General features: G+C 39.9%; 1 protein-coding gene across 1 annotated transcript in view; it reads left to right on the top strand.

Moving 5' to 3' along the window:
- Positions 1-478: 478 nt before the first annotated feature.
- Positions 479-12,207, top strand: part of LOC126079532 (L-lactate dehydrogenase C chain) — a 51,977-nt gene continuing 40,248 nt past the window's right edge. The window contains exons 1-2 of the mRNA XM_049890617.1: positions 479-1,033; positions 7,369-7,486. Of these exons, the coding sequence (XP_049746574.1) occupies positions 908-1,033; positions 7,369-7,486 (244 nt within the window). The 5' untranslated portion in view covers positions 479-907. The remainder of the gene's footprint in view (positions 1,034-7,368; positions 7,487-12,207) is intronic.

The raw sequence follows: 12,207 nt of genomic DNA on the forward strand, positions 1-12,207 counted from the left end.
CGCGATGAGGCCCTTGCCCAGCTAGCTGCGCATCTTCAGTCTCGCCTCAACCAACCACTGTTGCTTCACTATGATTTGTCAGAAATGCCCTAAGGGAGCTTCCCGGGGCTGGCACCGTGGTGAGAACAGACACCGTTGTGAGAACAGAAGGCGTGCCCAGAATTCCTCCCTCAAGGGCCTCGAGGCTGACCCCCTAAGCACCCGGGTAGCGGTGATGTTACCAAAGAAGTCTGGGTCCTAAAATCAGTCCCAGGTCAACTGAGGGAAATGAAACAAAAGTCCAGGATGCAGTCTCGTAGGGCCAGCCTACAGTTATTCACATAAACGATACCGACATTTGACCTCAGCCGTATTAAAGACTTGGTTCAGGTAGAGAGGTTGCCAAGCGCTTGCCAATGCGCCGGCGCCAGGCAGGCCCGGGGCGGGGCTTGCGTGGTGACGAAGGAGAGCGGTGCGTGAGGGCGTGCGTGCGTAAGTGCGTGGCAGGGTGGAAAGTGTAACCGTCGGTGGGCTTAGCGCTTCAACTGCTTTTACTGTTTTTTTTTTTTCTGGTGCCACTTTTCTTCCTTCCTTAAAGGCGGTGTATTGCGCTTTCTGCCGTGTGTACTGAGTTGTGCCAAGCAAACGTTTGTGAGCATCTGGTACTGGGGTGAAAATGGTGACTGGGGGCAGGGAGAAGTAAAATTAGCCTGTAAGCGCCCAACCCCTACCACTGATAGGCTGCTCCTTTCTCTACCGCCTCCCCGCCTTGAGCAGGAAATTCTGTCTTTGACTTTCCCTCACCCGCGCCCCAACTTTCTGGGAGCTCAAGAGGTAGTTCCTTAGGTATTCAGAGTGGTAGCTGTGAGATACTAATTTAGAGAGTTTGAATTCACTAAAATTGCATTATCCCTACCAGGTTCTCAAAATGTCAACTGTCAAGGAACAGCTTATAGAGAATCTAGTTGCGGAAGATAAGATCCCTCAGCGTAAGGTCACCATAGTTGGAATAGGTGCCGTAGGCATGGCTTGCGCTATTAGTATCTTATTGAAGGTAAGTGACAAGCCCATCCTGTAGCTAAAAATCAAATAAGCACTTTTACGTCTTGTATATGTTGATGGGTTCAGGATTGCGGGGTTAATCCCTTGATGTGACAAATATGTTTCTTATCATCAGATTTTGACCTAATTTAAGAACATTTAGAATCTACTCTGTCAGGGATTGCTAGAATATTTAGCTTTATTCATAGAAGCACATTTAAAAAATTACGTTCATAACGTTATAATCTGGCCTGTGGGAATGTACCTTTTTGTCCTTGGAAAGTAGAGTGAAAATCATATTTCTCAATGGTTTATACTTAAGATTTTTTAATTGTAAAAGTAGTACATGCTCATTGTAAAACAAAGTAGCAAATTTGATCAAACAGCAATGGGAGTTCTTTTATTTTCTCATTTCTGTTTCCAGAGGTAGACCTTGTTAACATTTTGGTGTATGTCCTTCCAGATATTTACATCTGTAAGACATTTAACAAAATGTATTAAACAAGAATAAAGGGGGAAAGGGGATTATAAGCCCACAAATAAAAGAAACCAGAAGAGAAGACAACAGTTTGAGAGATGTCACTATAATTTTGAAAGATGGAAATCAGATTGCCAAGTGGTAATTGACTTAACAGAGCCAATAACACTGAAACTTAAGTACTCACAAAAGAGAAATCCAAAAAGAAGCAAGCAGATTTCAGAGGCAGAACCCAAAAAAGGATCAGGTACCAGGTACTTTTGAAGGTTAGGGTAAGAGGGAGTTAAAAGCAGGAGCGTATCTCCTTCTAAAGACTCCTTATTTAGGCTGTTGACTCTTACTCTTGCAAAAAGAGGTCATTTAGTTTAGGAAGAATTGAACCAGAGAGCCTCTAGTGATAGGAACATCAAGCAGAGTTGAAGGGTGTGTGTGTGTGTGTGTGTTTGAAGTGGGCGGAAGTACCAGATGCTTCAGAAGGTAGAAGCGAGGGATGGGGCAGAAAATAGGAGGATTGGTTGAAAGTTTGTGTAAGGAAAACCACCGGGTCCTCTTTTGCACCCTTATCAACTAGGCAACCTCCTCTGTCACATCCCAGCAGGTGGGGGGAAGGAACTTATTCTTTGGAGAAATTGAACCAGATCAACTCTGAACTCAAGAGCACCCAGGTTAGTAGAGGACAGGCATCTTATTAAAAGCAGTAGGATTAAGTGAAAGTCTATGTGTTGAACAGTGATGCACCAACCCTGTTACCCCTCATTGGGTTATTAGAAGGCAGACTTTCAGAATAAGATGGAATATAGTAGAGCAAAGAAATGAAATTAGAAGATCAATCAGGAGGTCCAACAACTTATTAATTGATGTTTCAGCAAGAAATGAGAGGGAAGACAATTATTCAAGAAATAAAGCAAAAATTCTAAAACTGAAGGACATGAGTTCGCAAATATAAAGGAGTCACTGATTGCTGAGCACAGTGAATCAAAAAAGGCCTACTCTAAGGTATATTATGAAATTTCAGAACTATAATTGTGGGAGAAAACCAATTGTTGGAAGCCATTTATTTTCGAGGAGTCCCTGGGTGGTCCAAACAGTTAAGCGCTCCAGTACTAACTGAAAAGTTGGCGATTTGAATCCATCCAGAGTCTTTTCAGAAGAAAGGCCAGGCATTATACTTTTGAAAGGTCCCAGCCTTGAAAACTATGGAGTGGGGTTCTACTCTGCAACACATGGGGTAGCCATAAGTCAGAATCTACTCAGCAGCAACTGGGTTTTGTTTTTTTTTTCCACTAGAATCCGTTGTACTCTGGCAAATAGCCAAGTGAAGCAGAGTAGTTCAGGACCTTGTCTGAGGTCACATTGATATATATTATGGGATAAATTACTTCACTTTGTCTTCTTGATTCGCCCTTTGAAATCTTCAGTTCTTTTACTTCATCAATTCTTCCTTTTGCTTTAGCTGCTCGATGTTTGAGAACAAGTTTCAGAGTCTCCTCCGACATCCATCTTGGTCTTTTCTTTCTTTTCTGTCTTTTCAGTGACCTCTTGCTTTCTTCATGTATGATGTCCTTGATGTCACTCCACAACTTGTCTGGTCTTTGGTCACCGGTGTTCAGTGTGTCAAATCTATTCTTCAGATGGTCTCTAAATTCAGGTGGGATGTACTCAACGTCATATTTTGGCTCTCGTGGACTTGCTCTGATTTTCTGCAGTTTCAGCTTGAACTTCCATATGAGCAGTTGATGGTCTGTTCCACAGTCGGCCCCTCGCCTTGTTCTGACTGATGATATTGAGCTTTTCCATTGTCTCATTCCACAGATACAGCCAATTTGATTTCTGTGTGTTCCATCTGGCAAGGTCTATGTGTATAGTCGCCGTTTATGTTGGTGAAAGAAGGTATTTGCCATGAAGAAGTTGCTGGTCGTGCAAAATTCTATCATTTGATCTCTGGCATTGTTTCTATCACCAAGGCCGTATCTTCCAACTACTGATCCTTCTTCTTTGTTTCCAACTTTTGCATTAAAATCACCAGTAATTATCAATGCATCTTGATTGCATGTTCCATCAATTTCAGACTGCAGCAGCTGATAAAAATCTTCTATTTCATCATCTTTGGCCCTAGTGGTTGGTGCGTAAATTTGAATAATAGTCGTATTAACTGGTCTTCCTTGTAGGCGTATGGATATTATCCTATCACTGACAGCATTGTACTTTAGAATAGATCTTGAAATGTTCTTTTTGACGATGAATGCAACACCATTCCTCTTCAAGTTGTCATTCCCAGCATAGTAGACTATATGATTGTCGGATTCAAAATGTCCAGTACCAGTCCATTTCAGTTCACTAATGCCTAGGATATTGATGTTTATGCGTTCCATTTCATTTTTGACGATTCCTAATGTTTCTAGATTCATACTTCGTACATTCCAGGTTCCGATTATTAATGGATGTTCACAGCTGTTTCTTCTCATTTTCAGTCATGCCACATCAGCAAATGAAGGTCCCGAAAGCTTTACTCCATCCACGTCATTAAGGTCGACTCTACTTTGAGGAGGCAGCTCTTCCCCAGTCCTCTTTTGAGTGCCTTCCAACCTGGGGAACTCATCTTTCAGCACTATATCAGACAATGTTCTGCTGCTATTCATAAGGTTTTCACTGGCTAATGCTTTTCAGCAGTAGACTGCCGGGTCCTTCTTCCTAGCCTGTCATAGTCTGGAAGCTCAGCTGAAACCTGTCCTCCATGGGTGACCCTGCTGGCATCTGAATACTGGTGGCATAGCTTCCAGCATCACAGCAACACGCAAGCCCCCACAGTACGACAAACTGACAGACAACACGTGACATGTTGTCAGGAGGGATCAGTCTCTGGAGAAGGATATCATGCTTGGCAAAGTACAGGGTCAGCGGAAAAGAGGGAAACCCTTAACGAGGTGGATTGACCCAGTGGCCGCAACAATGGGCTCAAGCATAACAACGATTGTAAGGATGGCGCAGGACCAGGCAGTGTTTCGTTCTGTTGTGCATAGAGTTGCTATGAGTTGGAACCGACTCTAGGGCACCTAACAACAACAACAACAATAGGATAAATGGAAACTGATGAAGGACATTAAAATATGCATGCTCATATTGTTCGTTGACTTGAAGGAACTTGTGGGCTGTATTGGGAACCATGTATCTGCATACCTCATTGACAGGTCACTTTAAATGGTTTATAAGGTCAAGTCAAGCTTTTAGCAGTTGGGTAGCAATACAGCCTAATTCCTTGTCTGTACAGAGCAATGTGGCCACAACAGTTTTCCCTAGATCTTAATTCTCTTGTTCTCTACCTTACTATGGTTAATCTGGCACTCCCTGGAGAGAAGATCCTTGAACACTCATAATTATTTTTACAAGATTTCTGGAAAACTAAACAAGCCCAGGCTCTCTGTTTGGAATTCTATTTGAGAAGTGACAAAGATATAGCTAACTTTCCAAAAACAAACAAAGGCTTTTAGGGATTATCTGAACTTTGTCTTCCACAGACATGGTAAATGGATTTGGGAAGACCTTGATAAGAGAATTGTAACCTGTTGAAAAGGGAGATAAATCAAATTGGGAATATAATTTAAAAGCAGGCTGTGTTGGTTATTAAATGATTGTTACTGAACTCCAAATCCAGCTATCTATGCTCTGTTTTGTGATCCTGGCACTGGGTCTCTTCATAGAATGTTTCTCTTTTTCCATTAAGCATTTCGTTAGGTTCTGCCGATGGGGCGGGGGGGGGGGGGCGGGGGGCACTAGCAGGAAGTTGGAAGGCAAGAGGAGGGGAATGGTGGCTTCTTCCTGTTTTCTTAATGTTCTGGTCACTGTCATGTGAGCAGCAGCCTTTTGCCCCAAAGGCCGAAGTTGGTTCTAGCCTCAGCTTCTTTTGGAACTCCCAACGTCAGCCACATCTTGCCCCTTTAGGAAAAAACCAGCAATAGCCGGGTTCTGCCTCCCCTAGAGGTCTGAGTCTAGCTCCATGAAGCACCTCTTCAAGTCTCTCCCTTTGTACTCTCAGCCTTAAGAATGGTAGCTTCTAACTGTAGTTATTACCTGTGGCTTATCTCAAATGTTCCGTTTTTGCTCTTTCAGCTTTCCAACATCTGTTTAACCAATTCCCTGTATTAAACTCCCTCTGCTGGAATGCTTAGAGTGGTTTCTTTCTTTAGGACCAGACTCTCAGAGAGAACACAGACTGATGTAAAATGGATCCATCAACATGATCTGGTTTTCTTATCAGTTAGCTGAGAAGCGTTACGTGATTCTTCTGGATGAACCTCCTTATCCTCTTCCCATTCCTGATACGTAGCACACAATGTAGCAAATTTTAGAATGTACAGTTTTTCGGAAAGGCCGAACGGTACCTTATCTAAGAAAAAACAGCAGTGAGTAGGCATTTGACCCCCTTTCCTTACTGTTCATTTTTGAAATCTGGATACTGGAATCTGAGGGAATGCACTCCTTCAATATAATTTTATACTCTGTTACATGTGATGACAGCCCAGTTCAAATTAGAGTAAGCAAAAAAGAGACTATATGTTGCTCATATAATTAGGAAATCTAAGAGGTGAGTGAACTTCAGGTACTACTGGATTCTGGAGTTCAGACATATCAAGACAGAGTTTTTGCTGCTTTTGGTTTATATTTCCTGTACTGGCTTAATTCTCAGGCAGGGTCTTTCTGTGTGGTAGTAGAGATGACTGTAAGTTTGTTCTTAGAGTCTTATATCATTCTTAGCATTCACAATTTCAAAGAAAACAGACCTAATCTCCCATCTTCCACCTTCAAACCTTATATACATTGTGCTTATTGGTTATGCCTGGATCACATACCCCTTTGTGAGTTAACTATTGCGGGCAGAAGGAAAAGATGCAACAGTTGTCTGGGTCTGGTTATATGCCCATCTACCCCTAGGTTCAGAAGCCCTGGTGACACAATGGTTAAGCAGCTCAGCTGCTAACTGAAAGGTTGGCAGTTCAAACCCATCAGCTGCTTAGTGGGAGAAAACACCTGGCACCGCTCCTGTAAAGATTACAGCCTAGGAAACCCTGTGGGCCAGTTCTACTCTGTCACATAGGGCTGCTGTGAGTTGGAATCGACTTGATGGCACACGATGACGATAACAACAACGATCCATAGGTTGGAGAACCAACATTAGCTCTACTGCATAAAGCGCATGAAATGGGTTCCCAAATAAAAGAGGAATTCTATTATTAGAAAAAGATATATTGGACAGGTAAGAACAATAGACATCTACTATAAGGATGTATACTGAAAACACCTACAGTGAACTCAGAAGTTAGGCTTGAGGGTTAAATATAATTAAATCCTTTGAAAGAATTTCATTACTTTTTGTTGGTTTTAAACTGTTAAGTGAAAAAAAACAATTCTAAAATATTCTAACAATTATATAAGCGCAAAACAGTTAAAATTTTTGATACAGCCTATTATTTACCTAGACTTCTGGTCACTCTAAACCAAAACCAAACCTGTTGCTGTCTAGTCATTTCTGGCTCATAGCAACCTTACAGGACAGAGTAGAACTGCCTCATAGGGTTTCCAAGTCTGTAATCTTTATGGTAGCAGACTGTCCTATCTTTCTCCTGCGGAGCGGCTGGTAGGTTTGAACTGCCAGCCTTTTGGTTGCCAGCTGAGTGCTCTTACCATTGTGCCACCAGAGCTGCTTCTGGTCACTCTAGACCTGTTCAAAAACTAATATTTTTATATCATTTCTCTATTAAAAATATAAGACTACTTTGATTATGAAGTAGGCACACAAAAATTCTTCTCATTCTCCTAAAACTCAAGTAGGAGCACTTGCCAGACATTTTATTCAGAGCTTTCATGTATTTTAGGATTTGGCTGATGAACTTGCCCTTGTTGATGTTGCAGCGGACAAATTGAAGGGAGAAATGATGGATCTTCAGCATGGCAGCCTTTTCTTTAGTACTTCAAAGATTGTCTCTGGACAAGGTTAATTTTAGTTTTATAGTTATTTTCAGAGCTTTAAAAATAATGAATTTTATTAAACTGATATCAGTAAATATTAATTTAAAAGCACCACTGTCAATAGGGTATATAGTTTAAAAGGCTAATATTTTTTTAAAAAGCATTTTATTATAATTTGGGGAAAACTTTGAAAATACAGAAAAATATAAGGAAAAATTTATATCTCTTCTGTTAGTGGTTTTCTATATTTATTTCAAATCCTTTTTCTATGCATTTGTTTTTTACATAACTGACATTATATATATAGTTTTGTATCCTTTTTAAACTTGTCTTTCTGTCTTATGTATTTTTCCAAGGATATGCACTTTTAAGTAGTTTTTACAATATGAATATTTGACATGTGAAAAGGGATTAAGACACATCAATGTGTCTGCCACCCAGCAAAACAAACAAACAAATCAGTTAATGCATTCTGTGTGTTACACATCTATTCACATCTCCCTGCCCCCAAACCTCAGTTTTGAATGTAGTGTTTATCTTTACCATGCATTTCTTTCACACTTATATTTTAATGTTTTACATCATATTTTATTATATAATCAATAATAAATACAAGTGACATAAATACATCTGGGTACAAACATGAATAGCTCTTCATATGCAGCAGCCAGTGAGTTGACATACACACACATACTAGACAGTAGGCTACTACTTGAGAGTGTTCAGTGTGCCTAGGAATTTAGTATGTTTTTTATCAGTTAATCTGGTGAATCAGGTAAGTAGAGCCAAGTTAAAAGAGCTACTGTATTAAAATATTTTTAAAAATTGCTCAGCCTTCAGTTTCTAGTAATATAGTAGGATAAGTACCTGGATCAGTCCTCTTGCTGTAAACAACAGAACTTCTGCATAAAATATTAAAGAAACAAATATTAATCCTTAAAGAGCTGATAAGCTACTAAGAAAGTAAGACATTTTTGGAACCAGCACTTGAATGAAGGCAGGTAACCAGAAAGTTGGGCGGAGCCCTGTAGCTAGTTTTCACCCTGATAGCATTAGCCAAACCTAGTGAACCTGAATTTTGGTTTTCACTGCTTCATAGGACTTAGGAGACTAGAGACAGTGCCTAATTTGGGGAGTCTCATAGGAGATTGCCCCATAAATCTAGAATCCTGATAAGACTACACCAGGAGTCAGTAAATAGATGATAAATATTTTAGGTTTTGCAGACTGTGTATTCTCTGTCTTAACTATAACTCTACTGTTACAGTAATGCAAAGCAGCCAAAACAATATGTAAATGAGTGAGCGTGGCTATGTTCCAATGAAACTTTCATTTACAAAAACAGGTGGTGGTTCTACCTGATTTCAGAACCTACTATACAGCCACAGTAGTAAAAACAGCCTGGTACTGGTACAACAACAGACACATAGACCAGTGGAACAGAATTGAGAACCCAGATATAAATCCATCCACATATGAGCACCTGATATTTGACAAGGGCCCAGTGTCAGTTAATTGGGGAAAAGATAGTCTTTTTAACAAATGATGCTGGCATAACTGGATATCCATTTGCAAAAAAATGAAACAGGACGCATACCTCACACCAAGCACAAAAACTAACTCCAAGTGGATCAAAGACCTAAACATAAAGACTAAAACGATAAAGATCATGGAAGAAAAAATAGGGACAACCTTAGGAGCCCTAATACAAGGCATAAACAGAATACAAAACATTACCAAAAATGATGAAGAGAAACCCGATAACTGGGAGCTCCTAAAAATCAAACACCTATGCTCATCTAAAGACTTCACCAAAAGAGTAAAAAGACCACCTACAGACTGGGAAAGAATTTTCAGCTATGACATCTCTGACCAGCGCCTGATCTCTAAAATCTATATGATTCTGTCAAAACTCAACCACAAAAAGACAAACAACCCAATTAAGAAGTGGGCAAAGGATATGAACACACACTTCACTAAAGAAGATATTCAGGCAGCTAACAGATAACATGAGAAAATGCTCTCTCGATCATTAGCCATTAGAGAAATGCAAATTAAAACCATGATGAGATTCCATCTCACTCCAACAAGGCTGGCATTAATCCAAAAAACACAAAATAATAAATGTTGGAGAGGCTGCGGAGAGATTGGAACTCTTATACATTGCTGGTGGGAATGTAAAATGGTATAACCACTTTGGAAATCTATCTGGCATTATCTTAAACAGTTAGAAATAGAACTACCATACAACCCAGAAATCCCACTCCTCGGAATATACCCTAGAGAAATAAGAGCCTTCGCACAAACAGATATATGCACACCCATGTTTATTGCAGCTCTGTTTACAATAGCAAAAAGCTAGAAGCAACCAAGGTATCCATCAACGGATGAATGGCTAAATAAATTGTGGTATATTCACACAATGGAATACTACGCATCGATAAAGAACAGTGACGAATCTATGAAACATTTCATAACATGGAGGAACCTGGAAGGCATTATGCTGAGCGAAATTAGTCAGAGGCAAAAGGACAAATATTGTATAAGACCACTATTATAAGATCTTGACAAATAGTATAAACTGAGAAGAACACATACTTCTGTGGTTACGAGGGGGGAAGGGAGGGAGGGTGGGAGAGGGTTTTTTACTGATTAATTAGTAGATAAGAACTGCTTTAGGTGAAGGGAAGGACAATACTCAATACATGGAAGGTCAGCTCAACTGGACTGGACCAAAAGCAAAGAAGTTTCCAGGATAAAATGAATGCTTCAAAGGTCAGCGGAGCAAGGGCAGGGGTTTTGGGACCATGGTTTAAGGGGACTTCTAAGTCAATTGGCAAAATAATTCTATTACGAAAACATTCTGCATCCCACTTTGAAATGTGGCATCTGGGGTCTTAAATGCTAACAAGCGGCCATCTAAGATGCATCAATTGGTCTCAACCCACCTGGAGCAAAGCAGAATGAAGAACACCAAGGTCACACGACAACTAAGAGCCCAAGAGACAAAAAGGGCCACATGAACCAGAGACCTACATCATCCTGAGACCAGAAGAACTAGTTGGTGCCAGGCCACAATCGAGGACTGCCCTGACAGGGAGCGCAACAGAGAACCCCTGAGGGAGCAGGAGATCAGTGGGATGCAGACCCCAAGTTCTCATAAAAAGACCATACTTAATGGTCTGACTGAGACTAGAGGAATCCCGGAGGTCATGGTCCCCAAACCTTCTGTTGGCCCAGGATAGGAACCATTCCCGAAGACAACTCATCAGACATGAAAGGGACTGGACAGTGGGTAGGTGAGAGATGCTGATGAAGAGTGAGCTAATTATATCAAGTGGTCACTTGAGACTGTGTTGGCATCTCCTGTCTGGAAGGGGGTGGGAGGATAGAGAGAGTTGGAAGCTGACAAAATTGTCACGAAAGGAGAGACTGGAAGGGCTGACTCATTGGGGGAGAGCAAGTGGGAGTACGGAGTAAGGTGTATATAAACTTATATGTGACAGTCTGACTTGATTTGTAAAAGTTCACTTGAAGCTCAATAAAAGTTTAAAAAAAAAAAACAGGTGGTGGGCCAGATTTGGCCCGTGAGTCATAGTTTGCCAGTTCCCTTAAATGTAAGGGGGACCTAAAAATAATTCCCCTTTCCTTAGCTCTGGGGACTGTAAGTAAAATCAAGTGTCTCAGACTCATTAGTAAAGAAGAAATGGCTACAAAAGGATTTGGAATCACATACTCACCCTTATTTGAGTTAAAAAAAAAATCTTAAGCAATCAGAAATAGTCTCTGGAAGAAATCCACTTTACATCAGGCCCTAAAAAACTTCCAAAAATCAAATTCTAAGGAAAACGGACACCTTACAGTAAGAACAGTTAAACCTACAAGAAAATGCATAGATAAGAACAAGCAAAGACAACAGAAACTGGCCACCACAGATTTTGGATACTGGAATTATCAAACACTAATTATAAAATAATTATGATTATTCCATTTAAAGAAATAAAAGACAAATTAGAAAATATCAGCAAGAAACACGAAAATATAAAAAAAATTAAAAAATAATCAAGTATAACTTCTAAGTTGAAATATAATAAAATAAAAACTAAATTAGTAGATTTAATAATAGATCAGACATTTGAAGAGAGAAGTTTGAATTGGAAGATAGATCTGAGGTAATTACCCAGAAGACATCAAGAAATGGAAGGTGCGACAGGTTAAGAGTCGTGGAAGATATAATGATAAAATGTAATGCACATTTAATCAGAAAAATAAATGGGCACAGGAAATATTTGAAGATATTATGATTGAGAGTTTTTGAAAAATGAACGACATACAGATTGAAGAAACCAAATAATCACAAGAAGGATAAATATAAAATCCATACCTAGACACTTTCTTGTGAAATTAGAGAACAATTAAGGCAAAGAAAAGATTGTAAAAATTGTCAGAGAAGACAAATTACCTACACAAAGGAGAGAAGGTGACAGGCTAATTTATCAATAGCAGCAGTGGAAGCTAGAAGACAATGGAATTATATCTTTACATTTGAGAGAGTAAATGCAGGGTAGCATGTCTACCCAGTAAAAATATCTTTCAAGAATGAAGGTGAAATAAAGACATTTTCAGTCAAAGACCGAGATAGTTACCATAAGACCTTCATTAAAGGAAACACAAAAGAATGTATTTCAGCCAGTAGAAGTGTGATCCTAGATACCTCAAGGTCTGAGACACAAGAAATGAAGAGC

The sequence above is a fragment of the Elephas maximus genome, chromosome 7 (genome assembly GCF_024166365.1).
Source record: "Elephas maximus indicus isolate mEleMax1 chromosome 7, mEleMax1 primary haplotype, whole genome shotgun sequence".
NCBI lineage: Eukaryota > Metazoa > Chordata > Mammalia > Proboscidea > Elephantidae > Elephas > Elephas maximus.